This window comes from Amblyomma americanum, chromosome 2 (genome assembly GCF_052857255.1).
Source record: "Amblyomma americanum isolate KBUSLIRL-KWMA chromosome 2, ASM5285725v1, whole genome shotgun sequence".
Lineage (NCBI taxonomy): Eukaryota > Metazoa > Arthropoda > Arachnida > Ixodida > Ixodidae > Amblyomma > Amblyomma americanum.
Window position 1 is genome coordinate 202,140,575 of NC_135498.1, and position 27,773 is coordinate 202,168,347.

General features: G+C 47.1%; 1 protein-coding gene and 1 long non-coding RNA gene across 2 annotated transcripts in view; both read left to right on the forward strand.

Annotated features, from left to right (window-relative positions):
• Nucleotides 1–27,773, forward strand: part of LOC144120335 (uncharacterized) — a 210,745-nt gene that overhangs the window by 124,632 nt on the left and 58,340 nt on the right. Inside the window, exons 9-16 of the mRNA XM_077652708.1 lie at nucleotides 319–388; nucleotides 1,591–1,650; nucleotides 1,711–1,786; nucleotides 18,622–18,761; nucleotides 20,342–20,521; nucleotides 22,071–22,131; nucleotides 23,391–23,536; nucleotides 23,662–23,762. Of these exons, the coding sequence (XP_077508834.1) occupies nucleotides 319–388; nucleotides 1,591–1,650; nucleotides 1,711–1,786; nucleotides 18,622–18,761; nucleotides 20,342–20,521; nucleotides 22,071–22,131; nucleotides 23,391–23,536; nucleotides 23,662–23,762 (834 nt within the window). The remainder of the gene's footprint in view (nucleotides 1–318; nucleotides 389–1,590; nucleotides 1,651–1,710; nucleotides 1,787–18,621; nucleotides 18,762–20,341; nucleotides 20,522–22,070; nucleotides 22,132–23,390; nucleotides 23,537–23,661; nucleotides 23,763–27,773) is intronic.
• On the forward strand, nucleotides 5,313–6,717 carry LOC144119408 (uncharacterized). Its single transcript, XR_013312355.1, has 3 exons — nucleotides 5,313–5,365; nucleotides 5,871–5,993; nucleotides 6,663–6,717. It is a non-coding gene; the product is annotated as an uncharacterized LOC144119408 (long non-coding RNA).

Sequence of the window (27,773 nt, forward strand, 5' to 3'; positions counted from 1 at the left end):
CACTGGCACTTCGTCTCGTCTGCTCTATGTCATTTGATCATTTGTGTTCAGGTACTTGTTTGTCGGTATGATTAAAAGTGCGTGAACGCCATCTCGAACACGTTGTCGAGAGGAATTGAAACAGCGCGGCTGGCTGGCAGCGTATGTGACCCGTCCGACGAGCACTTTCAATGGTGCGATCCGGAATAGTTCCCACAGTTACCACTCTAGAGCATATTATGTAACACGTGAAGTGTTGCTAGTCGGCGTGCCTTGTGCTTGTCAGTTGGACTGGGGTGATCGTCGAAGCAATGCTATTATCACTAATTTCATTTTCAGTTTTTTGCGTTCGCCGAACAAGAAGGAAGATGATCGACATCTGCACGAAAGAATGCGGCAAGGGTTGTCGGTGAGCTTCTCCTTCTTCCCCATGTCAGTTTGGCTTTGATGGCTGAGAGCTTTTTGTCTTTTGCATCAATACATAAAATACCGTTTATTATTTAGACTTCGGCGGCTACCTGTCGCACAGGCGAACAGAATTTTGCCAGAACTTCATCCTGAATGGAGAAAATACTTAGAATGATGCAGTGGTTTGCACTGTTTCATTTTATTTATGATTAGTCGCAAAAATATTGTACGTAAGATAATCAGAAAGCAACAATAATGAAAATAAACACCAAACGCTCAAGTCGCTAATTATGCTGAGAATCGTTTAGAGAGGATGGCTGTAATATGGATGACTGTGCGTGAGGTGAATGTGCAATAAATTTCGTTTTTACGCTTTGACCCGCTCTTTTCAGGCTCTTTACCTTTCGCCGTGGCTCCGGCTGCTGCACCCAAAATAAAGCAATCAATGTAAATGAAAATGAACAATGATATTATATGCCTTGTTTGCACCAGAACGGTGTGTGAAGGAGTGCCAAGGGAGGCCACTCGGCAACTTACAGCGCCTCCGGTGGCTGTTAATATAGCTTTTCCAGCGAAAACGTGCTTGTAGTTAACGTTCGGGGCAATTACAGCAGGGAAGTAGGCACAGTTTAATTTGTGTACACAATACTTTTCTTTTTTTTACATTCGTACTCGTTTCTGTGCATACATGATTAGTAGCTTTGCGCTCCCTCTGTTGTGCCGCTATCTGCCGGGCACTACCAGTCAAGCCGAATTTTGGCTTTGGCAGCACCGAGGTTGCAGTTTTAGAAACGATAAAAAGATCTATTCGTATTATTATTACGAGAGATAACAGATACAGATGATTGATTGTATCATGTTTTACTCCGAGGTCTTTGGTGCAGCTGTGACGGTGAGTGTAGGTGATGCTTCCAGGCGGTTGTTTTTATCGTGTTCGTATTTTCATCTATTTATTATTTAACCTGTGCCTTGTGTGGCATACTCTGACCTCGAGGGCGAGTTCAGATGCGAGACACTAGTGCCAGAAAATATAATGAATAACGCCTCTCGCGTCCAGGTGGTAGAAGTTATCAGGAGCCCTCCACTATATAGTGTCCCTCATAGCCTGAGTCGGTCTGGGACATTAAACCCCACAAACCAGGAACCTTAACTGTGAGACTCTCGAGTTCGGCACTGTTCCTTCAAACGCTGGTGGTACCGCAGGGAGTACATCTACGAGACCAAGCAGTCCTTCTGGCTCGCCTACGACCCAGAAAGCGAGGGGTGAGAACCTGCGGTTGGCGCTGTGGCCGTCGGTCGCTCACGGCCGCGCGTGTCTCGCAGGGAGTACTACATCCGGCTCAAGCTGCTCATGACTTCCCGCTCCGTGGACGTCATGCACATCATACCTCTCATCCAGGTGAGATTCGGTGCGCCCGCATGCCGCTGACGGCAGCAAGTTTAATTGCCGTAACCAGAAATTCACCCATGCAGGCAATGTCTCATAAAATACGACAGGTCTCAGGGCGCTAACGATTGTTGTAACTCCAATAGTCCAGCGTTAGCATTACCAAAACTTTGAGAGGTCGCTGTCAGGAAGCTGCAACAAGAACTTCTACACAGAACCAATGTACGGAGATAATCTTCAAAATACAACCGATTGCATACCGAGCAGATGTAGCCGAACGGGTTGTCCAGAATCTGTTTGGTGAGTGCTTGTCGGCCGCCTCTCTCGTGGTTGCTGCCTTCGCTTGCCGATTCCGCAGTGTCGCTTCTGCTTCGGCGGCTTGAACTGCAGGGTGCCCTCGAACTGGACGGCCTTGACGCCTCAGTTGCGTCGTTTCTGTGGTCCGAACCGATTAGTCTTCTCGCTTACGTCGCTCTGCTGCCGCCGCTGTGGCACTTGAAGGGCTCGGGAAACGGCTTTGAAAGTGGCTATAAAATGCATTAATGACGTAAGGGCTGCTGGGTGTTCTCGTCAGGCACGAGGCCTTAAAAGCAAGCCAATAATTTACAAAAAAATTTTTTTGAATTCCAATTCCCGCGTCTCGGGAGACGTCCGGTAGCGGTCTCTCACACAAATTCCACCTTTCAAGATTGTAAGCACATGCGAGGCGAGCAGTAAGGAGATGTGATTGGCTCTCCCAAAACCGCAACTATGTTGGTAGGCGAAACAGATGGAAGTGCCTGTCTCCTTTCCCCTCTCACCACTCTGTCTAGCCGTGGCCGTGTAGCGAGCGGCAAAAACAAAGAGAAGTAAACAACCGAACCGGAATGGCCAGGCAACGCTTTATTGGTGGGAGTCCGGCCTTTTTCTGCAATATTCATTTTTTTCTCCCTTGCTTCGCTGTATAAGCTCAGAGGAAAAACGCGGATGCCCTTTTATCCCAATAGCATCAAAACCCTAGCGGGAGAGTGAGTGAGTGAAAACTTTTATTGATCAATTCAAGAGATTCGCGGATTCGAAAGCTCCGTCGTCTTCGTTCTTGGCGCTGGCGATCGGAGTCTTCTAGAGTCACTGGAAAAACTTCAGAGTACCGCATTCGTTTGCCCCTCGCCGCCGACGCGTTCATTGGCCCAACCGTACCACGCGACCTTGGGCTGCCATATACCTTCCAAGCGCCGGGCGGGCCGGCTGAGTTAGAGCGCAGACATCGCAGGTCCCCTACGATTCTTGTTTTCTGATTGTCGCACTCGTGTTTGACTGCAAGGAATCATGCCTGGCTGCTGCGCCTTCGGATGCAGCAACCGAACCGAGTCTGGAAAGACGTTTTTCTCGATTCCGACCGGGGAAAATGACCGAGAGCGTCGTTCTGCGTGGCTACACAGAATCGGCCGGGAGAACTTCAAGCCTACGAAAAACACCCGCGTGTGCGAGGTAAGTACACCTTGTTTGTGCTTTTCGGCACTGTTTTAGAAGATATTTAAGCGAAGTGCACGCGGTGTTAGCGATGCTACGAAAATAGGAGTTCATTGCAGGGATCGTTAGCGCCTCGCACTCTTGACGCGGGTACACGTGCTCGCGTTTGTTGCTCATCGCACGCGATTATTCCGTGCCCACTTGCCACTTGCCACGCGAGAATTCCGCGTCCTCACGTGCACCACGTACTCGCATGATTTCTCCGCGCACGTGAGCGCGCTCTCGCCTCGAGTCACTCGATCCATGGCACCTAATTGTTTTTCGCAGACCGTGACGATCACAGTCAATAAAAACATCGTCAGTGCATGTCATGCGTCCGCATAACGGCCGCTTTCTGTGCAGTTGTGTTGGCATGGGTCGAAAAATAGAAATGAGTTAAATGTTAGCAATCCCTAAAGCTGCGTGTTTGCGGCCACGTGCGCGTTTGCACCCAAATGAGCTATTTTAGTTGCGTAAACTTCGAAACCTTTTTAACGTATTCTTTGTCTCTTGAGTTGGTCTTTAAACTTGTTATTGCAGCTATCTTTTATGTTTTTCTTGTTTCACATGTCTGAAACAAAGCTTCATTCAAAAAGCCCTGGGAGCCTCCTTGGGCAGCCCAGCGTTTGGGTGACCAGCATCACACTTCTAACCATACATCATTTGCAGGTCCACTTTTGTGCAGAAGACTTTGAGAAGGCTAGAGTGGATGGGAAGAAGAGGCTAAAGCACAAAGCTGTGCCAAGTATTTTTTCTCACCGTGTGCCAAAAAAAAACCAGAAAGCCACCATTCGCCCGCCTTCCTAATTCACCAGCAAACAACTTGGCTGAAGAACAGGCTGAACCTGAAGAGGAAAACTTGCTAATAGGTAATTTTCCCCCTAATCAAAATGTGTTTTTCATACATACACTGCAGCAGTGCTTTGTCGGTCAGTTATCATGTAGCCACATGTAATGCAAAATGGACAATTTCGTACTTGAATGTAACTGGTATTGATCTTCTAACTTTTTTACGATCTGAATCATGGCTTGATACGGTGACCAAACAGAGGAACATCAATTATTTCATTAACACTGCCATTTTAAGTGTAGCACTACAGTAATGCAGTTGGATATGTTGGTACAAAAAGTGTTGGAAACCAAAAAATTGCTATGAAAACTTTTGCAGCTGCTGACAGCATAGCAGATGGACTCAAGTCTTCAAAAGAGCCACATGATCATGATGAATCTGCTGATGTGGCAACAGAAGTGCCCATAACCTCTGATACTCAAGAGGATGCACCTCCCAACATGTTCAGTGAAGTTGACGTACTGAAACGCCAACTTAACTTGGAAAGAAGAAAGCGTGCAAGGGCGGAAATGGAGTGTGACGCCCTGAGAAGTTCTTTTAATGGACTTCTTGCAGAAGACCAACTCCGTGTCCTGCAAAAGGGAACAATGAGAGGGTCATCATGGACTCAGAAGACAATTCAGGTGTCTCTGAAGGTCAGACTTGCCTGTGGGGGAAGAGGTTATGAGTACCTGAGAGGTAATGGCTGGCCGCTCCCTGCTGAACGCACACTTCAGAAGCATATTGAAGACATCAAGTTTACCCCAGGTATGCAGCAATGTTTGCAGCTCTATAATAACATTTTCCAAATTGCAGGTGCAACTCAGGACTAGCTATTGACCTCACCGATGATCACATAGCAAGTACAGCTACAAATATTAGGCGGCAGCAGAAGGCTTGCACTCATGTTTTTAGAAAAGATTTTATAAATGCTCTGATAGTGACAAGGGAGGTTGTTTGAAACACTGGGCTGAAGCTTGTAATTTTGAATTTCAAAGAAAACTAGCAGTGATCATTCCAGCATGCATGTTTTTCAGCAAAGATACACTGTAATTATGCTTTCTACAATACCCTTGAACTAATGTTAAAGCTATCAAACATAATAAAAGGCTCTTTTCTTGCCATTCTAGGTATTCTTGAAGAAGTGTTTCCAGCTTTGGCATCAAAAGTGGCAACATTCCACAATGAAGAGCGTTATGTGGTTCTAATGCTGGAAGAAATCCAACTGACACCTGGTTTGGACTATGATATTACAACACGCTCCGTCATAGGTAAGGCTTCATCAAAAACAAATGCGGCCTGTTGTTTACATATCAGGCAGTGTAGTTCTCTTGCAGCTAAAACCAATGCAGTAATGAGCACTGGCATGTGATACTTAATTTAGCAGTGTGGAAACAAAAATGAAATGCAACTAATTTTTTTACTGCACTAATTTCAATAACTAAGGGTTAATGACTAAATGTGTGTGTATAGGTACACACAGAAAGCCGTTCAAGCATCCCTGGAATACCTTATATTTGTGTAGTTTTAGATGAAACCTGTTATACCTGATAAACAAAGCTATCACAGTGGTGTCCAACTTAATTTGCTTAAGCTTGCTGCATGACAGGCTTAGATGCTTATGTGCTACTAAACCCAACTCAGCAATATTTATTTTGATTCTATTTTTGGTGCTTTCCTGTGCTAATAAAACACACTGCATGCTTACTTTATAATGTATGCTGGACAGCTCTGCACTGCTGTGCCCCAAATAAGCATTCTTGAAATATTCTTCAGGCCGCCCCACTCTTCCTTCCTCGGACCCAAGTGCAGAACCTGTACTGGCCACACATGCATTGGTTTTCATGCTTGGTGGAATTGCATCAAGATGGAAGCAGACTGTCGCGTATCATTTCACAGGTAAGTAGCAGTTGGAAGTTAAAGTGTGAAGTGAATTTTCATGTAAAGTTGGGAACAACACAATGTTTTCACTTTTCATATGTGCATAACTGCAGGGACTGTTTGGCCAATTCTTAAAGAGTTGCATGCCGGTGATGTGTAACATGGAGTGGCAACGTTCGTCCTAGAATCTTTACTGAACTGCCTACTTTTTCTTGGATGGTAGCGAGTTAATGCACAGGGCAGGTTTACAGAAAGTGCAGTTGATGTTGGTTAAGACCACCTAGTGTCGCAGGCAATGACAACCCACAGAATAAAGCCGGAATGAGTTGTCCGTACTGTATAGACTGTTACATAGGTATACGAAGTGATGTCTCACACAACTAAAGCAGCATCCTTGGCACGACTACTGGTGACATGTCATCGCTGGTACTTAGTTTACTTGCTTGCTAAACCTCCTAAGCGGCTGATGAGTGAACGAAGATAGCATGAAAGAATGAAGCAAGGCTTCAAGAAAGTGGTTATCGACTTGGCCTTGTGCCCTGCCGTGTTGCCTGTGTGCCAGCCAAGTGTAGAGCGGGTGAGAGGCACCACTAATTGCAGCATAATGCAATAAATGCAGCATCAGTATGCATATCCCTATGAGTAAAATGTGCAAAAAATAAATGAAGCATTTTATTTTCATTTCAGCTGAATCCTTTGATGCAGCCAAAGTACTGGACTTGCTATTTGAAATCATCAGGCGCTGTGAAAGCAACGGCCTATCGATGGACTGCATTACGTCAGATATGGGTGGAGGAAATCAAGCCATCTAGAGGCTGCGTGGAATCATGGCCACTAAGTATGGTCGTCCAAGGACCACCTGCCCCCATTCATGTGGAAACAACCGAAGCCTTCATTTCCTTGCGGACGCACCCCACCTGCTGAAGAACTTGCGCGGGCACCTGGTTCGGCAACAAAAAATCCTTCTAGACGACACGGTGCGGAAGAACAAGTTGTCATCCAATGAGGTAAGTTGCTGTACAAGTCTCACACCGTCTTTTATTGCTGTTCACCACACAGCGTGCACAATAGATTTTAATTATTTGAAAAATGTTGCGACTTTTGCATCTGCAATGAAGTGTGATGCATACTTCAGTGTGATGCATGTATAGGATTCAGCTCAAATAAATACAAATATGGTTTTACAGTTTTATTTATTTATTCAGATAACTCAAGAGTCCCTTTGTGAGGGCATTACATGAGAGGCAAGCACCTGCAAACATACAAAATGCTACATTAGCCTACACATGTAAATCGACAATGATTATTTGCTTCTTCTGCAGGTCTCCATCAAGTACCTAGAGCAGCTATGCGAGATTGACAAGAAGCATAGCCTGAAGCTTGCTCCACGCCTGAAGTTAAAAGATTTAAATCCAAGTCATTATGAAAAAATGAATGTAGGCACAGCATATGCTGTATTTAACCATGCAGTAGCATCTGCCCTACGGCTTCTGGTCGAGCAGGGCAAAATAGACGAAGAGGCCCTAACGACAGCATGGTTTGTGGACCAGGTGTTCAAGTGGTTTTCCCTCATGACATCTCGAACGCCAACTATGGCGTTGAGTGACCTCTGCTCTGAAAAGGAAAAGGAGACCTTCCTGAATGACTTCATGGAGGTCTTCAGGAACCTCCGCATCATTGACAAAGCAAAGACGAATGCAACATGGAAGCCTATCCAGGCCGGCATAATAATAACAACTACAACTGCACTGAACTTACGTGAACTGTATGTGCAAAGCGAGAATTTGAAATTTCTGCTATTGAGTCGCCTCTGCCAACATGCACTCGAGAACCTATTTAGCACGATAAGAGTTAAGTCGCCCGTGCCCAGGGCACGGGTATTCAAGTATACTTTGAGAGTCATTGTCCTGGCACAATTTTTCAAGCCAAGCAGGCATGGCTCTTACGACATTGATGACTCTGTTCAGCTAACAGATTTTCTTTCCTCCCGACCTGACTTGGCTGAAGAACTAGGGAATATAAATATGCCAGAGGAAGTAGGAGACCTTGAGCCTGAAGAACAGCAGTCTCTAGAGTATGTCGCTGGTTATGTAGCACGCAACATTATGAAAAAGCACAAGCTCTGTGAGAGCTGCACAGCTTTATTGGCTCAGCCGGCAAAGAATGAAAACAGGTTTTTGGCACTCAAGAACTACGTTAAAGACAAGCAATCTCTTTGCACACCATCTGAAAATGTTATGCACCTCATAGAGTGTGTGGAGACATACTTCAGGGAGAATGAAGAGTCTCTTGTCATGGGAAAAGCCAACATTGATCAAGTCAGAACCCTCATTGCAGCCGTGGAGCCCACGTTCACAGTTTTTCCTGTATGTCACAATGTTGCAGACAAAGTTGTGCGTGAATTTTTCTTGTGTAGGCTGCGCTTTGCACTGCGTGCAAACAAATGAAATGCTGCAAAGGAAAGCAGCACAGAACTCCAAGTGCGGATCAAAAAGTGTTGGCATGCGTGCAGCTGTTTCAACTGTAAAGTGAGCTGTAACTTTCAGAATGGTCTAGCTCTTCAAGCATAAATTCTGTGTCCATATCAGTACGTTGTTGCACTGTGCTAAGAATCGACAGCGGGGTACCGTTATTCTACGTTTTGTATGTCTCAGGCTGAAAACGATAACGTGTTTTTGTAATATAGGCTTGTCACTGTCTTTAGTACCCTTAAAGGTCTATATACACCACATCTTTGCTTGCATGTTTTCTTGTTTCAAACGATGCGTTAGACATTCGTATACATGGAGCAGCCTGTTGTATTCGTGTACAAATGCTAAATAATTTATAATTGAATTTCTTCTTGATGCTGTTCCAGTTTCACCAAACGACGACTGTGACGTCAAGTTGATGGTCACTTGATCCACTAGAAAAACTGATATAATTCCTGACAGGTCATTTTTTTGTCAATGCAGGTCTTGAAAGAGGCTGGATTAAATGTTGTAGTGAATTGAAACTACACATCAGCGATTATATTAATTTTTAATGGATCACGTGACCAAAACATTAACTTGAAATGACAGGCGTAATTGGTCAATGAAACCAAAACAACATGACAGAAGAAATTCAATTGTAAATTATTTAGCAGTTGTAGGCAAATACCACCCACTAACCCATGTATTCTAATGTCTAACGCATCGTTTGACAGAAGAAAACACGCAATAAAGTTAGGTGTTTATAGTCCTCTAACAACAATGGCCATGTGTGTTTGGTGTGAAATGTGTTTTGAATTTGGTCACATATGATGTTCCATGCTGAGTTCAGCCTCCAGGGTCAGGCAAAGAAGAAATTATTCCAGTTTGCAATATTTATTTATTTATTTCTGACTCGTGGCTCATCACTGCAAGCTGGTTCTGGTTTTTTTTTTAAACCTGACCAAGTCTTTGTTAAGGGAGTCGGAAGGCACAGATATTGAATGACTGTGCCTCTGTGTCTAGTCTTTGGTAGCCATTCCACTAATGCTTAATTTGCTGCACTATGTGGGAAAAAATGCCTGCAGGAGTTTTGTGAGCTGAACCCAGTTAGTGCTGTTCATTGTTGCTGTTATTTTTTTTCTATAGAAGCTGTACGCATAGCATAGAATTTTTAAAATATATTCAAGCAGTTCGATGCATTTGAAATGTTCTTGGATTGCATTGTTTAGGTGAGTTGTAAGCACACATTCATATTTGTGTGGTAGATGATGCTTTATATACTGTCATCTTGGCAAAATGTTAAGTGTATTTGAGAAGCTGTTCTGGTCCGTGCTTAGGGTGAGAGTACTGGCTCACTCTGCTTATTATGGCTTGTATGTAAGGCTTTGTAGCTTCAAAAACTATTTTCTGTATTCTGCAGAAGGATGAAATCAGACTTTGCTGTGGTTTTGAGGAGGTACTGTGCAATCGGTGGTTTCTGGTGTTCATGCTCTCGCAGTTTCATTGTCATATGTACAAAAATTTATTTTTGTTCGTATGCACCAAGGGTGTTGCTGTTTGAGAGTTGGTACTTTTAAATTGTGCTTTCAGTACTAGGTAGCTGTTATTGTTATGTTGTACAGCAAACTCCACTTGCTGTTCAAGATGACTGCAGGGGTGATATGTGTTTCTAGTCTTGCGTGTGCTGTTTGCAGTGCTTCTACTTTGTTTATTTACACTGGTGGTGTTAGCCTCCAGTGTGTTCCGTAGGTGAAGCAAACTTGTTTGCTTCTGGAGGTGAGGTCAGTGATGTATACTTTTGGAATGAGTGTTTGCTTGGAACATGCGGATGAAGAGGAACTGGCTCACCGGCATATTTTCTAAGAAACAAGGCTTGCGGGGAAGGTCCTGGCACCAGTCACCAGCGCCTGCTGTTGTGAGTTGTAAGAGGCTTCCTTTCTTGTGTAATGCTGTGCCTTCCCAGTGGTGACAGATGAGGACCTCCGTTGGCTGAATATGTCTCTGTCGGTGCCATTCAGCTGCAGAGTAATGCAGAGTAGTTTGTTTATGACAAGGCAGACAATTTCATAGCTCAAACTGTATCTGCTGATCCCATGGGCTTTTTGAAAGCTTTTCACAGATAGCAAACCATCCTCTGCAGTGCCATCAAAATTTAATGTATGAAAGATATGCAGTTGCTTCCACTATTACTACTCTTTATTCTTTAGTCAGTGATTACTCCACTTAACCCAAGGGCGCAACAGCAGGGGCATTCGGTTTACCTCACTGCCATTGTGATGATTGGCGCTGCAACTGAAACTAGTTTGCTAGCACTGTAATTACAGATCGTGATACGTTCCGAGCAACACATGCTTTGAAGCTTAGTTAAAGCTGTTTTTATAAATCCGAGAAAAGAAATCATAAAATTCATTAGGCTTCAGAACTTGTAGCTTCCGTACATGATGGATGTTACAGGCAGTTTGCTAGTCGGAAGGAGCAAAACTAAGCCATTCTTAATTTCTACTTCAGATGTACCTCCACTTCCAAGTTTCTTCAGCATAAGCACGTTTGGCTTATGTGCCATAAAGAGAAAAAAGGCACTGTCACTCATTTACGTGCACTTTGTTACAGGCGACAAAGTGTCTTAGTCGACCCATTTTTGAAGTTTGCATGGTGTGCCTACTTCATGATCACATTTGAAGGAGAGGCTTTACTCAGAAACACAGGATGATGAAGGAAGAACGGGATGAGCTCTATTTGATAACCCCATTAAGGAAAGCAATGTGTCTAGCCACAACACTTAAACAGGAATGGTGAAAGCTTTGTGATTACGGGAAAAAATTTGTATCACAGCAAAAACTATCAAAAGCAAAGAAGGTGAAAGCTTCATACCTGTAGCGAAATTAAAAACAAGAATAAAGACTCACCTTAAGACAAAAAAAACTATATTATCTAAAATTAAGCAACCTAAGTGCTCTTTGAAGAAAATCAGCACCAGATCTATCATTGACATGCGTCCCTTCCCAACCTATCAATGAGAGGTGCCTCAAGAATCCCCCTGGCTAACTTGTCTTTTAATTGTCCTAAGACTTCTGTGCTTCTGTACAGCAGATAAAAACTACAGGCTTTACAGTGTATATGCAGATATTGAGCATTATTTTATTAAGTTAAGCGCCATATTCTCTTGGTCAGTTGTTTAGTAAACGACCAGTCTGCCTATATAAACAGACCTACAGCTATCTTGCAAACCACAGCTGCTGCACATTCAACAAGCTTTGTGGCATACTTCCTATTTCAAACCAGTTTCTTCACCATAATTAAGCTGAAAAGTGTATAAAGGCTTGACTACTTGTGAGGGGAGTGGGAGCCAACGAACACTACGTCTGTGTTGAACTGTTCTGCTGCCATTTCAGAACAGAGATAGGGTGGAAGCAGGGCAAAATCTGAATTTTTTTTTTCTGCTGTTCCTTTGTGGCACTGAGGACAGTGGGTCATCTATATTCTCTGCACAATTTCTGAAACAGGCTTTCTGCAACAGCAGTGAGCACCGACATGTTGGTCTCCTTGAGTATGTCTCTGCAAATAAAGCTTCTTTGAGTGTTTTCACTTCTTCAATCCTTCTTTCTCCGTCCTCTGTTTCTTCGGCAAGTCTCTCTCTAAAACGTACTGCCAACTAGCCCAAAGTTCCACTTTGTTCATGACTAAAGCTGTAGGCTTGCGGTCGGAAAAATGAAAGCAATGTATATGTTATATAGGTATCAATAAATGGATGCAAGGTGGCTATCGCTTACCGCGCAAAAAGCGTTCATATTGTTTACTGCCTTGCTTTCATTGAATGTGTAATTTGTACCTGTATCTTTATTACAAATGAAACTGACCTATACAAATAACATTCAAGAAAATATTAACATACACTGCAAGCATATAATATTCAAGTAACTCATCTTTTGATTTATTTTCCTTTGGTCACCTACACACAAGATTTCAGAATCTCACACATTGTAGTCCTTTCTTAAAATATGGTCAATACAAGGCCCATAATACTTCCTCTTTTCCACTTATCCTTTGCTCATGTATACATACGCATTTTGAGCTTGAAACCGACGGCCAGGTGATATTCACAACACATGCTTCAAATTTTGAGCTTGTAAGCCGAGCACACACAATGAACTGAAGTCATCATACTTATGTTTTATGTTGAAATGCTACGGTGCATACCCAAATGATGTTGTGCTTGATCCATAACAAGAAATACAAACCAACAGAACACCCAGTAGCTTTAGTTTCACTCTGTCACTATGTGGCCACATACAATTCAAATGCAGGGCATGTTGCATAAACCGCTCTAAAACCACAAGAATTTTATACATCACCCATGTAACTTAGAAAAACAAAGTGCTGCGTCACAAGCGGGTGTTCCTGCCTTTTTTTTACACAGGCAGCAAATCTTTGCAGTATAAGAAAACAGTCGTAAATAAGTTGGGAAGAGTAGCCACTCATGAACGCACTAGACAGCCGCGTTCATAAATCGCAATGTAGCAATCGCTCGCTCATTATCAGTGTACTTCTGTACATATACGTTGCTGTAATTACGCTAGATTTAGTGCGCAAAATGGCCATCGAAGTTGGTTTTTAGGCCTGCTGTGCACAGATCGTCTTACGATCACGGCCAAACACCGGTGCGCACACGACGCACATGGCAGTCGCGGTGTGTCGTGCGTATACGGCGGACGAAGTCGCCCGGCAGAGTCCAGAACGAGCGGTATCCGATTATAAACTAAATTAAATATATCCTATTTAGCTTGTGAAATTATACAGTGAACGCACGTACTTACCTGTGACACTGTCAGGTGTTAGTTTCGTCCTGCTTGGAAACATTCACCAGAAGCCGACGGCGGTCCACGATGTTCATGCCCAAAAGCACAAGCTTGCCTCACTGCGGCTCGAAGTAAAGAAATGTTTCCTTCGTAGCTCGCTTCACGGAAGGGGGAAAAAAACGCGTGCATAAGCTCCCGATATCAGCGCTAAGCTGCTGCCCACAATCGTAGCACAGTTCCGGAAGTAAACACGATCGGCGTGCAAAACAACCACCAGCTGCATTACTTCGCACAAAATAACATTCTTTTCGTTCTTAGCAACCATTATCTTCGTGCACAAAGCACTTAAGTAAACACTCAACCCGGTGTGTCACCGAATATCGAGCTCTTCCAACACGGCGGCCTTCCTGCGACGCAGTCGGCTTGGAAGGTATATGGCGGTGGCCGCTCAGTGTTGCCAGTCAAATGCCGACCTTTGCGGTACTCTGATTTTTCCAGTGACTCTAGAGTCTTCTCTTCAGAATGGGTGGGCCCCTCTTCCAGGGCTCCACTGAGCCGTGCTGCATCGCCCGCGTGCCTCACTAAGGCCCGTTGGGCCGTGAGCTCCCTGCTGGTGAGACGGCTCTCCCATTGCTCCGCACTCGGGTGTTCGTGTTTGTGGAATGCTTTGTTGCGTTCGCACTCTCAAGTAAATGCAGGGCCACCTGCCCGTGGTGCGGAGCCACACCCACTAGTGGGAGAAAAAATGCGGCAGCGTCTGGCGTCGTCTGTCATAAAATTCGCTTAATGGTCGACGGGGTATGTGACGCCATGAGACAACGGACGTGGCCGATTTGGCAGGCGCATTGGCCACTGGCAATAGTGGCGGGCTTGGAGTCAGTTTACAGGTGTGCTTGGTTGTTTTGAAATTATGTCTAGACAGTTCCGCGTATCAGGATAGAATGGAGCCAGATTCAGCGCTACGTGTGTCGCTGCAGTGGAAAATCCCCGCAAGCAAAGAGGGCGACAACGAAAGTATGTCGCTGAAGATGGAGTACTGGCGCCTCTGCAAGATCATCACATGCGGCGAGTAGGGACGACGTGGGGGGGGGGGGGGCTTCGGACTTTAATGCTATCCCCCAAATATTTAATTGATGGTATCTCTGGTGCTACATACGCTACATCGATGTGCTTTGTCGGCGCATGATAAACAATTCCATAGCTATCAGTGTTTCGGTTTTTCTTACCCTCGGTGGATACCGTTACAGTGTGCCTTTAAGGGAAGATTGTTTTGGCCGACTAGAAATTTTGCTCCTGGGGGGCGCTATGCTCGATGCCGCCGATTTTGGCTAAACTCAATTACTCCTCGCGCTCTGGCGACACCCGCAGGTGAATGCACTATTAGTGTCAAGGCATAAAATTCACCCCTCGGCACGCCTCAATATCTCCTCGCGCTCTGGCGACACCCGCAGGTGAATGCACTAATAGTGTCAAGGCATAAAATAAACCCCTCGGCACGCCTCAATATCTCCTCGCGCTCTGGCGACACTCGCAGTTTAATGCACTAATTGTGTCAAGGCATAAAATTCACCCATCGGCACGCCTCAATATCTCCTCGCGCTCTGGTGACACCCGCAGGTGAATGCACTAATAGTGTCAAGGCATAAAAATCACCTCTCGGCACGCCTCCAGCTTCATTCGGGTATCGGTGCCACGCTGGGTTGGTCGCCCCTTGGGCGCCACCTCATGTACTTCGCGAGCGATCGAAAAAGTAAGACTCACGTGACCACACTATGTTTATCGTTCCACCGAGTGCATTGCCTGTGCAAGTAAATCATGGAAACAATGTTTCTTTATTTGTATGTTCTTATGGCGCACTTTATGATACTTCATAAGCATTATATACTGCCCAAGATGCGTACTGAGTTAAATTAATAATTGGTGTAGCTCGGGAAGAACACCCTGGGTCGCACCGGGCCCACCGGTGAAAGCGCCTGCCATCGCAGGGCAGTGGTGAATTGCTTAACTGCTGTACGACTGCGCCAGGAAGGGTGTGAAGACTCCCAGAGATCTATTAATGTAAAGTAGGGAATGAACTTCTGCATATATGGGAATCAACCCAATACGCTATAGCGCCATACCTTTAAGACAGAGGCCGCCGCGGTGGCTGAGTGGTTACGGCACTCGGCTGCTGACCCGAAAGACGCGGGCTCGATCCCCACCGGACGGTCGAATTTCGATGGAGGCGGAATTCTAGAGGCCCGTGTACTGTGCTCTGTCAGTGCACGTTAAGGAACCCCAGGTGGTCGGAATTTCCGGAGCCCTTCACTACGGCGTCCACGCCGACCTTCTAGCATGCAACAAGTGACGAGAGGAGAGGCAAAGGGGCGGAAACTCCGACTAGATAGCAGCTTCTACGAAACGGATTAAAAAAATTCTTGCTGGAGGATTCCGCCCCAAATATTTGGACTTTTTGTTTTTCCTGCTCAAAGCCCCCAGAACGGGGCGTTACCCTTTTGTGACACGAGATGCGACTGGACTTATTTCGACTGATCACTGCCACGCTCAGCTGCTTCCAAAGTTTTCCGGATTATTGTAATTACTTTAACGCCTTAACTCGATGGTTCTTTGCCAACTTTAAACTTAGCGCGGCCGGGAATGGCAGGCATTCTGTTCGACGACCGCCGAGCACGCCTGTCGCTTTCGCAGCCGCCGAGTCATTCAGTTTATTGTGGGCACAGGTCAGCCAAATGAACAGTTTTCTTTTGGGAGCTTTGTTTCACTGCCTTCCTCACTGCCGTCCCTACTACGCGACAATGTCCGTAAAGCGGCGTCTACAGCATCTCAGGAATACCACGCACCTTTATTGAAAGCTCCTTTAAACGCCTTTATTGTGCATTGACACATCACTAGCGTTTTTCTATTACGCCTCTGTGGAAGTACGGCCGCAGCGTCCTTGCGCTCAGGAGCTCTACGTCTTAGTCGCCAAACACCGCGGTAGTCTGATAGGTAATCTCTGTACGTATCGCAAAGCTTCCATAGTGCGCCAAAGGAGAATCGATAAAATACTGCACCATAGGTGAGACTGCGCTGGCAATAAAGAAATTATCTGGGCTATTCCGTAAAACAGGGACAGCGTTATCGTGGTCTTGCAACAGGATCGTGACTGTAACAAAACGAGGTGCCCGGGCTCCATCGCGGGTTTCTGCATTCCTTCTATCACGCTGCATTTGGTGGTGATAAGGTCGCGACGCTCGAGTGCATAGACATATAACAATTTCTAGCTGAGACAGAATTTATTTTGACAATAGAAAAAAAAACTGCGCTAGAGGTTACTGTGACGAAAGCAGTTTAAATGGTTAGCGGTTTATGGGGTTTATCGCCCCAAAGCCAATCGGGCTATGAGGGATGCCGGAGTGGAAAACTCCAGACAATTTCGACCACCTGGGGTTCTGTAACGTGCACGCACATCGCATGTACACGGGCCTCTATCGAAATGCCACCATCGCGGCCGCGATCGAACCCGCATCTGTCGGGCCAGCAGTTGAGCACCATAACCACTGAGCCACCGTGGCGGCTACAGCTTAAGCAACAGTTTCTAAACGTCCTCTAGAACTTTAATCTGGAAAACCTTGAGAACAAGTGACTATAAAAAGTGAGGCCGTTATTTTCTTGTTTTAGAAAATGAGGCGCACGAAAAAGTATGCTGACCTTTTAACACGACCGTTCACAGCCATGCACTAGTGAATCTTCGTACAGCGCGTTGTCAATTTTTGAAGTTTGGCTTAAGTTAGTTGCCGCATCTTGTATACGGCGACGCCCTAATACATGCACCGAGGTGGTAAATATTCAGTTAGACAAAAGCTAAGAGTAAATCTTACAACTGTTCACATGCACAGGAGGTGTTAACATGACGTCACTGGCGCTGCTTTTAGGTTCAACGCACAACTTCATCGGAGCAAGCGGGAACACGGTGCAATATAAGCGGATTGGAAACGTAGCGCAGTCTTTTGCCCTGCACAATGGACGTCAAAATAGCGGCCACTGTGGCTCGAGTGCATACCCTCCACAGTATAATCTGCTGTTTTATAAATAGCGGTTGGTTTATTTTTATCTATTTTTTTGCGTACTCTTGATCAATCGCCAAAGCGTTGCGAAGGGCTGTCGATTCAAAATAAGAGACACCAGCAAGACAAAGAAGACCCTGTACGGAAATCAATAAGTAGTGGGCACGTTCAAAATAAAAATAAACAGGCGCTGCACTGCGAAGAACAAGTACATGTACATGTGAACACAGTGCATGGACGCACAAACTTAATGGCGCAAAAAGACAATAAGTTTTTATGTAATGCCCAGTGAAAGGTGATTCCATCGTTTGTTGTGCGTGGCATGAACGAATCGTAAAAAAATGGGCGTGCGAAAGTTCGTGGTTACAATTTTGTGCTCGCACTGTAACGGTAGAGGAGCGTTGATTGGATTCTGCACGTGCCGTCCTTTTCGATATTTCCTAGGTTACCCAGTTCGCTTCTTAGCCGGGCAATAGAGCTCCCTCATTTGGCTAGGGGTCTAACAAGCACTTATTACCAAACGTTGCGCATGACTGCTGGAAGGGGAAGAGAGCCTGTCGTGGAGCGACAGCCTCACGTGGCTAACCTGCGCTGATTGCTGAATACATGTTTTAAACCTTTTCATATGGCGCATTTCACGCTCAAGCGTTTCCTGCCGCACACAAAGAGGTATTAATGATTGTTTCGTCAGAAAACGAAAGACAAAATGGCTGCTGGTAACAAAACTGCCTCGGTGAGCGGAGGGTGGCCAAAGTATCCCGCGGCAAACAATTGCGGAAGGTGGGAGAGAGACAAACAGGGTAGACGCAGTGCACATTCTCTGTCGAAAGAGAGGCGCTTGCCTGTGCCAACGTTTCGTCCCGTCTTCGATGCGCTGTTCACGGACAGTGAATGCGCACCAGCTTGCCTAAATTTCAGGTTTACTCCAGAAGAAACAGCACAAAGTGAACAACATAGAGGGGAGTCTCAGGGTGCTTAGCCAACGTTTCGTGTAGAAGACGTGTCTTCGCCTGAGCGATGCAGTAAGTCACGTGAAGAACATAATCTGTGAAGAATTGACAGGAAAGTGCAGCGGTTGGAAACAGACAGAAATACAGCTAAGTAGCAGCCAGAACGGCTGGCTCAGTTGTTTTCTCTTTAGAACCCTTGCACCCCTCAAGTGAAGCTTGCTATAGCTAGCGACATTATTTGATTTGGTCCAAGTGTGCAGGTAACGTCTGAAAACAAAAATTCTGTCGTCCGGCCACGAGCACCGGTTTACTGGTGCTTGTTCTCGTGCACAAATGAGCATTCGCGCTGAAGAAACAGGCGGCAGGGCGCTGATTTAAGTGTACTGCGTCTACATGTGCAGGGAACCCAGATCCTTGGAATAATCGGCGGCTACCTGGGCTTGTGGCTGGGCCTCTCTCTCTACCTGATCGTCTACCTGGGCGCCAAGTGGCTGCTGCTCGCACTGCGGCGCAGGCTGCGCTCCGCCTTCAACCGCGCCAGGCGAGCTGCTCAGTGTGCCTCGAGGGGGTTGTGTCGCTTAGGGTTGCACCGCAACCACATGCAGCGAAACTTTACTGAAGCCCCCAGCAATGGCGTAGGCCTCATTTCTGGCGACTTATCGCTTCCAATCGCTGTTTACTGTCGTCCGAAAGTGACTTTCGTCAAGTGTCAGCTCCCGGCCAGCATACTAATTCATTGAAATGTTCAAGTGACCATGGAGCTTGCAAACAGATCTTGCCATTTGTAGCGCCGTACCATAAATTACTAGACCGAACCTCAGAAACGGCTAAATAACAGCACCGGCAATGTGATGATTACACAGCTAAAACGCAAGTGGCATAGCATTCCTATTTTTGTGGCAACTAAGGTGATGGAAGCGTACAGGTAGAAGCAATATGAGAAGGAACACGGAAGCGAGTGGCCTCCATGCTTCGCAAAACCCTGTCTCTGACTGCCAACAAGAATGGGCTGCACCACCGAAATGCGCGGGAAGAGCAGCCGGTCATGCTTACTGGACTTGCGCCTTAGCCGCCAATTCTCGCCGCCTTTCGGCGACAGCGACCCGTGAAATTCGGCGGCCATGCGCTCCCGTGTTCTCTTTCATATTGTTTCCAGTTGTACAGTACCTTGATGAATCCATGTTAATATAACGTGAGGACCTTACACTGAGATTTCTTGTTAATATAGGCTGCTAGTTTAGAAATTACGAGGGGAGTGCGTGGAGCATCGTCATGAGCATCAGCCTGACTACGCCCACTGCAGGACAAAGGCCTCACCTATGTCTCTCCACTTTGCTCTGTCCTTTGCCAGCTGCGCCCACCGTATGCCTGCGAGCGTCTTAATCTCATCCGCCCACGTAACCTTCTGTCGCCCCTGCTACGCTTGCCTTCTCATGGAATCCGCTCCGTTACTCTTAAGGACCAGCGGTCATCTTGCCTTCGTATTACATGCCTTATCCAAGCCCATTTCTTCCTCTTGATTTCGATTAGGATGTCATTAACCCGCGTTTGTTCCGTGACCCACTCTGCCCGCTTCCGGTCTCTTAACCTTACACCTATCATTTTTTTTTTCCATAGCTCGCTGCGTTGTCTATAAATTAAGCTGAACCCTTTTTGTTAGCCTCCACGTTTCCTCCCCGTAGGTAAGTACCGGTAAGATACAGCTGTTGTACTCTTTTCTCTTGAGGGATATTGGCAAACTGCCATTCATGATAGAGAGAACGTGCCGTATGCGCTCCACCCCGTTCTTATCCTTCTAGTTATTTCCCTGTCATGATCCGAATCAGCGGTCACTACCTGACCTAAGGAGACGTATTCCTTTACAACGTTCAGGCTCTCGCTGCCAATTGTGAACTGCTGTTCCCTTGGTAGACTGCTGAAAATAAAACAGAAGTGCGTCAACAATAGACTTCATCTTTGGATCATTATGGGTTGCGAGTTGGATCATTATGGGCTGCACCGTGTTGAACAGGAAAATTCCTGCCGAAGGCAATGTTGGGAAAGGGGGCTGGTGGCACTATTTTTCCCCTCTCTGAAAAGAGCGCCCGAGCAGAGGGTGTTGTGTTGCTTCTCTTTGGCCAGCGTGCTGTGTGTGCTGGAGGCGGTTCGCGCGCTGGCGTACGGTGCAAGTTTGGCGGCGTGCGCCTACATGATCCGGCTGGACTACAGCAACTACCAGCACTTCGAGACCACCGTGGCGCTGCTGCAGGACTCCATGGACGGAACGCACTTCCCCGCCGTCACCGTTTGCAACAAGGAGGCGTACGCTGCTTCTTTCACTCCCTCTGCGTAAACTGCCTGCCCATAGGTGGCTGCAGATAAGATAAGAGCTTTCCAAGTAACTTTTCCATAGAGCTTTCAGCCAAAGCGAGTGGTGCTGGAGAATATGGCACGAAAGTCATAGCAAATTCCATGGGACGATTTCGATCGCAGTGGCGAATTCGCGATTCAGCCTTGAGGCTTTGTTACCAGCGGATAGAGCAGTCACGTCCCGTCATACATTGACACAGTTCAGCCCACTGGGTGACCCGACTGGGCCGACGTGTTTTCTTTCCCGCACTCACGTTCTGCATACTTCTGATCGTGGCAGTATGTTTCCTCGTGGCTGCTACCGCTGCTCTTTCGCTATCCGAAATAATCGAGGCGAGAAGCATAGCTACATCACCGGACGATGGCAGGTCATAATGCAAATGCACGCACACAATTACCCGGTCGATTTCTCAACCTCTCCGAATGTGCCCGGTGGACAGCGCCAATACGACTCTTCTGCCGAGCCAATTTCTCGCAAACCTAATGAGGCATGAGATGATCTTTATCGACCGCTAAGAACGTATGTTTCACACCGACCAGTGGAGGTCGCCAGAAAAATTTCGCTGGTGGCACCTGAAGGTTTAGCGGCGTAAATCCCTGCAGGCATCAAGTAAGCGCAGATGGCGCTGACAGTTGCGAAAACCTAGTCTCCCGCTTTGATGCGCCGCACGTACGTAGCTGCGTTCTGCCTGCGGCCAAAGAGAGAGAGAGAGAGAGGGGGGGGTTACTGACGAGAAAGACAGAGTGGTTGGCCCGAAAAATAAATATCTGGCCTGCTACTCTGCAGCCACAAAATACACGGGACATGTGCCGTCAACTGTCAAACTCAAATGTGAGATGCGTCATTGCACCTCTGAGTACTATCATTAATTCAATAATATTGTTCTTGTAAAAGGCAGCTTGCTCTAATTTGGTTCAAAGTGACAGGTTTTATTAGCAATCGAAAAGAGTTGTTCGAGTGTTTCGTTTTCAGGAAGGATCCTCAATGGCTGTGACCAAGCTGTCCAAATAACCTCCTGCTTTGCATCAACCATGAATTCAGGAACTTGGCATTACCTCCATCTGCAAGTCATTACAGCCGAGCACGTGGATTTATTTTTCAGTGCAGGCAAAGTTTCGCAAGCATCGGCAAAAAAAAATAAGCTGTGCTTTGTTTTTCGTGGCGTGAGGCTGACATGAAAGAGCCGAGAAATGGCGGAGGCATGCACGCCCTGAGCTACGACGAGGTGGTAGGCCTGTTTGTATTATATTACAATGCACAGATAGGGCTACTGTTGGCCTGTTGAATGCAAGATCCGTCTCAACCCTGGCAGCGCGTATCTGCAAATAGCATTTAGGGCGCGCTAAAAGGCGCACGAGGACACACAAAGTGCTTGGGGCTTCGCGTTGTTTAAACATATGGACCACCAACTAGCCCGAGCATGTATACCCTTGTAACTTTAACACCACCACCCCCATTCAAGCGCCGCAGGTATTCAGAGCGCACACTTCATTTTCGCAGGGTCAACCTCTCGCGGATCTGCTGGGAGCACACTGGGAAAGGATGCGCTACACTGGACACGGTACGCTCGCAGATTTCTTTCACGTAAAATGGATGCGGAGGCGGGCCCACGTTGAACCACACGCGGCTGCCCTCGTGTGCGCAAAGCGCTCGCGGCTCTTCTCGCATTATTGATATGCACTCCTGGAGACAGGCGGGGCGTTGGCGAGCTTCCCACTTATAGGGCGCACACGGAAGGGTGAGAGAAACCCTGCAACATGGAGCATCGCGGGCGGTGTCTGGATCGCCATTTTAGAGTGAGGTGTCCTAATTAGGTTATGGGGCCTACTGGTCTGCATCGTGGCTATCCTGTGCACAGTAGGAGCTAGGGACAAAACTTTGGCTCGGGCAGAAGTATTCAAGAGCTCAAAACCAAACAAGAAAACAAACAAAAAACAAACAAACACCAATTGAGTTATGACTTCCACTTGTTTTTCTTAGGCTTCGTATATAGTTTATTTGCTACGATAGCCTCACCAACAATTTCGGCTTGGTGACGTTTCCGCGCCCGCGACGAACGTTTACGCGCCGCGTAATGCGCATGAACTTTCACGCGCCATTGTTCCGCTCCGTCGCATCTGCCGCGGCACGTTTTGTCTACGCACTTGCGTCGCTCTCTGCTTCGATTGCCTTTATGTGCACCGCTCCGACACCTATTCTCACCGCAGTCCGCACCCCTTGCCCCCTTGTGGCTCCTCTCCTGTGGCGCACGCGCACTGTCCCAGACCTGTTCCATTCCGGAGGTCGCGGACGCGTTAGTCTGATCGACGTGGATGAGGGAGAGTCATCCTATAACAGCTCGCGCTGTAAAGCCTTGAAAGCTTCAAGCTTACTATTCCTCTCATTTCGCCACCTTGGAGAAGGGCGAAATATCAGGCGCTTTTATCAGTTTAAAGTGTGAAATAATGAGAGTAGCAATTTTGACTAAGAATGTTGTTCGAATAGTTGTTGTGACACTAAGTGCAAACTGTAAGCAACAGAGTTGTTTTAACCAACGGTATGGGAAATTTTACACGTCAGAAAATTGGGTAAGTTGATGCACGACATGTGTGTCCAGATGCCTTCTCCGTTTAGGCGAGTTAATAATTAGGAGCACGGTGTTAGGACTGAAGTTGAGAAAGTGACCTCTGAAGTCTTATAACCACTCCGCCATAGCGTAAATGCGTTTCATTCTACCATTAAAGCCCTTGGCTACGTTGTCGTTAAAACTGGGTGTGGCTATTGTTTTCACGCTGTTATTCGTTGAAAGAATGCAGTGTGCCGCTGACTGCATTTTTTCAGTCATACTTCCAAGAGGCCATCCTCAACAACCGCCTGTACATTATGAAGGACATGATCAAGTATTCCTACCCCATCGAGAGCCTCGTTCTTGACTGCTTCATGAAGACAACAGCCGATACCTGCCAGCCATTTTCATGCACCAACATGTAAGCCTGCCATGCAACTGTCTCAGTGAGAGCGAAAGTCGTAACGCGGTGTGTTCATTCTGAGCATGTCACGCCAGTCGATGTTTGCGAAGCGCTCGTCTTGCTCGGCGCCTCTTCGTGTGCAGGTGGTACATCGAGTACTCATACTACAAGACTGGCGTCTGCTACACCATGGACCCCACGCACTCCGAGGCGTACCGTTCTTGCGGGGAACCCTGGAAATACCGTGAGTATTGCGCAATGTGTCGGCACAGGCTGCTGTAACGGCACCGAGCGGACGCTCTCTATGAGCGGTGCTTGGCGGCAGCTGTAGAGAGTAGAAGAGGCAATCGGGCCGACGGCATTAAAAAATAATGAGACCGTGCGTGCTGAGGTGAGAGGCACTACGACGCTTTGCTACAGTGCGCTGCTTAATGACTCGCGCCAGTGCGGTGGCTTGGCTTTCGCAGGATGTTAACCTGGTTTGAGAAGAAGAAGAGCGCTGCGCACGGCAGCATCCTTTCCCTCTCATGTTCTTATTGCTACCGATGCCTCGCAGGATCGCGAAAAGGCAGGTGTGGGAATTTTTTCACCTTCTCTGGATTGGTCTTTTTCTCTCCGTCTTCCTGACTTCACTCCAATTTTTCTGGCTGAATTATTAGCAGTAATCTTAGCCTTACGAAAATTAGAATCTACCGTTTCCCAGGTCGTGGTTATGACAGACTCTCTGTCCATTTGCTCTTCCTTATCCTCGCCCACTGACTCTCGGCCATTACGCCTCTTTAAGTTCCTGATTCCGCTGCATCTAAATTCGGTAAGGTTGCTTTGGGTACCAGGTCACATGGGCTTTCACTTAAATGAGGTTGCAGATTCCTTAGCAAGAGCCTCTCTCAGCGGCCCAATTGTTGCTGTCCTACCATGGTGTGCATATACAGCGGCGGTGAGGTTTCGCAGCTACACAATATTTCAGGAATTTGCTGCCTCGGCTCTTACATCGTCTCCCGAATATCAGCATCTTCTGCATCCTTGGAGTAGCAAAGACTGGCGCTCACGCAGACTAGAGGTCTCTTTCACGCGCTTGCGTTGCCGGGTTCCCCTTCTAAATTTCTACCTTCACAGATCTGGCCTGGCAGCTTCCCCACTGTGCCCTTTTTGTGCCGAACCTGAGACAATAGATCACTTCCTGCTGTTCTGCCGCCGCTTTTCTCATTTGAGGAAGCGTCTTTTGCAAATTCCATTTCATCAACTGGGCTTGCCTGTGTCTGCCGCGGTTGTTCTTTCCATTGGCGCTTCTTTGCTTGGACGAAGCGACAGGAGTGTGCGCTCTGCTGTGCAAAATTTTCTTCAAGAAACGCAGCGACTCCCATTCTAATTTCTTTTTCCTGATCTCTGTCAGTAAGCCATTGCAACATTACAGGCATTGTGTACTATTATGCACATTAAGCAATTGTCCCGTCTTCGATCTCCAAGTTAACTGGACCCCTTTCCTTCCCTCTTCCAATCTATCAGACTACATACTATTTCCACTGTTTTTCCCGTCAAAAATTTCCTGTATCCAGTAATTAACCGCCTGTGTCTTGGCCACTCCCCCGTAGTGGGTATGTGCCAGCAACGTCTGAGGCCTTTCTTCCTTCCTTCCTCTTGATCGAGCTCCTGTTTTTTTGAAATACTTTGTGCTTCTGTAGCCTTCAAGGCAACCTCGCCGTCCCAAGCGATGGCGGATGACCCGCCGCCTCTGCTGCCTTCTGTGGCTAGCAGTGTGAACTGCACAGATCAGCCTGGATGCAGTATGGATCTCCCCTCAGAGCTCCCGGGATCGTCCAGTTTCTCTGACTCGGATGACATGGAGTTCGACGGAGGCTACACCGAGATTGTGAGTCGGCGCCTGAAGAGGAAGCTTTCCAAAACCCCGACTGAGTGTGCGCCAAGTGTGTGTACGAAGCGGGCTAACAAGTCCATTGTGCCAGCGAAGATGCCTCACCAATCCAGTGTGAGCAAGAAAACAACCAACGAGGCCAATGTAAGTGATCAATCTCTCACTTACACAATTTCATACATGCCTGTTGAGGAAGAGAATCTCAACTCCATCAACAGGCAGACTTTGACTCTTCTTCTTGAACGACAGGTTCCGGGCCAAGTCAAAGAAGTGCGTATTAACGCAAGAAGGAATATCCTCTCTGTTGATGTCTCTAGCCGGGCAACCCTGGATAAGTTGAAGACCGTGTCTGTCCTTGGCAACATACGAGTCCGCTCGTTCTTCGCTCATGGACTTAACACTACTGCTGGTGTGATTTCTGACGTGGACATACAGATCAAGGATATGGACTTGGTGCAACTGCTATCAAGTTCTGTTCGCATAACTGACATCCATCGTTTCGGCAAATCACGGTGTGTCAAACTAGTGTTTGAGGGTACTACTTTACCATCGCATGTGAAAGTGGGTTTTGTGAGGCACCCAGTGCGTCCTTATGTGCCCCGACCGGTGCAGTGCCGAAAATGCCAGAAGATTGGACATGTAAGTGCTGCGTGTACGAGCACGAAAACATGTCCGCGTTGTGGTGGCGTGCACGATGGACCTACATGTACGATTGAGTCTCCAGTTTGTGCCAACTGCAAAGGTCCTCATGAGGCAACATCTAGGGAATGTCCGAAGGTGAAAACAGAGATGAAGATCTTGAAGAAAATGGTGAGAGACCATTCTACTCACCGAGAAGCAGCAATCGCAGTACGTCGCTCCAGGAGGAGGACACGAAGTCGGCAGAAGAAATTGAGCTCAGTAAATGACGTGTCAACACATCAGGAGGACCGCGACCGCTCTGCCGCGCAAAAGCCACTGCCTCCAGCTCCGCAAGAGCCAAGACTGACAACCCCCCAGGAGGACCCCGCAGAGTGGCCACTTCTACCATCGCGTACTGTAAGCTCTGTGACACGTCCGCCTGTGCGTCCGCCGGCTGTGTCGACAACAGATGATCAAATCAGGGCGATGCTGAAACAGCTGATAGGCACCTTACGGCTGATAATTGCTGGAGTGGACACGCCAATTGCTAAGGCTGCTGTCAAAATTTTAGACGCTATTGAACCGGTGCTTGCCACCCTTTAATAGCAGTCAAAATTATGGCTCTACCGTCGTCAGCACCCTCACTGCAGGAGAGAATCTCTCGATCGGCAGTATTACAATGGAATGCTCGAGGTCTGCGAGGCCGCCTAGCAGATCTCAGGCAGAGGATCTTCAAATACCGATTTCCGGTGCTTGTAATATGTGAGCCTAATATCACATCTCCTTTTCGACTGTCCGGTTATGAAAGTTTCCTCTCTGAAGCGGCTGGGCATTTGAGCAAGGTACTACTATGCGTCCGTCGTGACCTCACTTACGTTCGGCATCAAATTCCTGGGGGCAGTAGCAACGAGTATGTAGCAATCACTGTGACTTTGAATGGGCGCACAATCTCTATTATAGGTGGCTACATACCACCAAGGGGTCGATTTGATGCCCTACGACTACAATCGCTACTTGACAGCGTTTCGGAACCCCATATAATAGTAGGAGATTTCAATGCGCATCACCACGGCTGGGGAAGCGCCGTTACGAACGTTCGAGGACGGCATATCGCCACGTTCATGAACAATGCAGGTCTCGTTTTGCTCAATGATGGCACGCCGACATTTCTACGCGGGACTACCTACAGCAGCTGCCTGGACCTTGCATTTGTATCCAGGCGCCTGTCATCGTTCGCAACGTGATGTGCTGATATTGAAAGTTATGGAAGTGACCACATACCGACGTATGTGCAGCTACGGTGGTTTCACCGTCTTACAAATGCCAAAATACGTTGCACCGACTGGAGTGCTTTCCGCATTGTTCTAGAAAAAACCTGTGGGAAACTCGCTGATCCAACAGATGTGGAACAGCGTATTATTTCGGCCATGCACGATGCAACACGCAATATCTCAGCGCCAAATTCCACAGCACCAGTGGATGTGATCTACGCGCAGCTTCGGGCGATTCGTCGGCGCGCAGAAAGAAAATACCGGAGGACAAAGGATGTCTCGGATCTCCGGGCCTCTCGACGTGCCCAGAAGCAAATACAGCGTTATTTGGAGAACCTAGGCAAACAACGGTGGCGGTCATTTTGCAGCAGATTGGATCCCCGCAAACCACTCTCCACAATCTGGCACGTTGTTCGAGCACTGCCGACATTTCCCCAGCAGAAACACCCTTTCCGTGCATTGGCACTTCATGATAGACGGCAAGAACTAG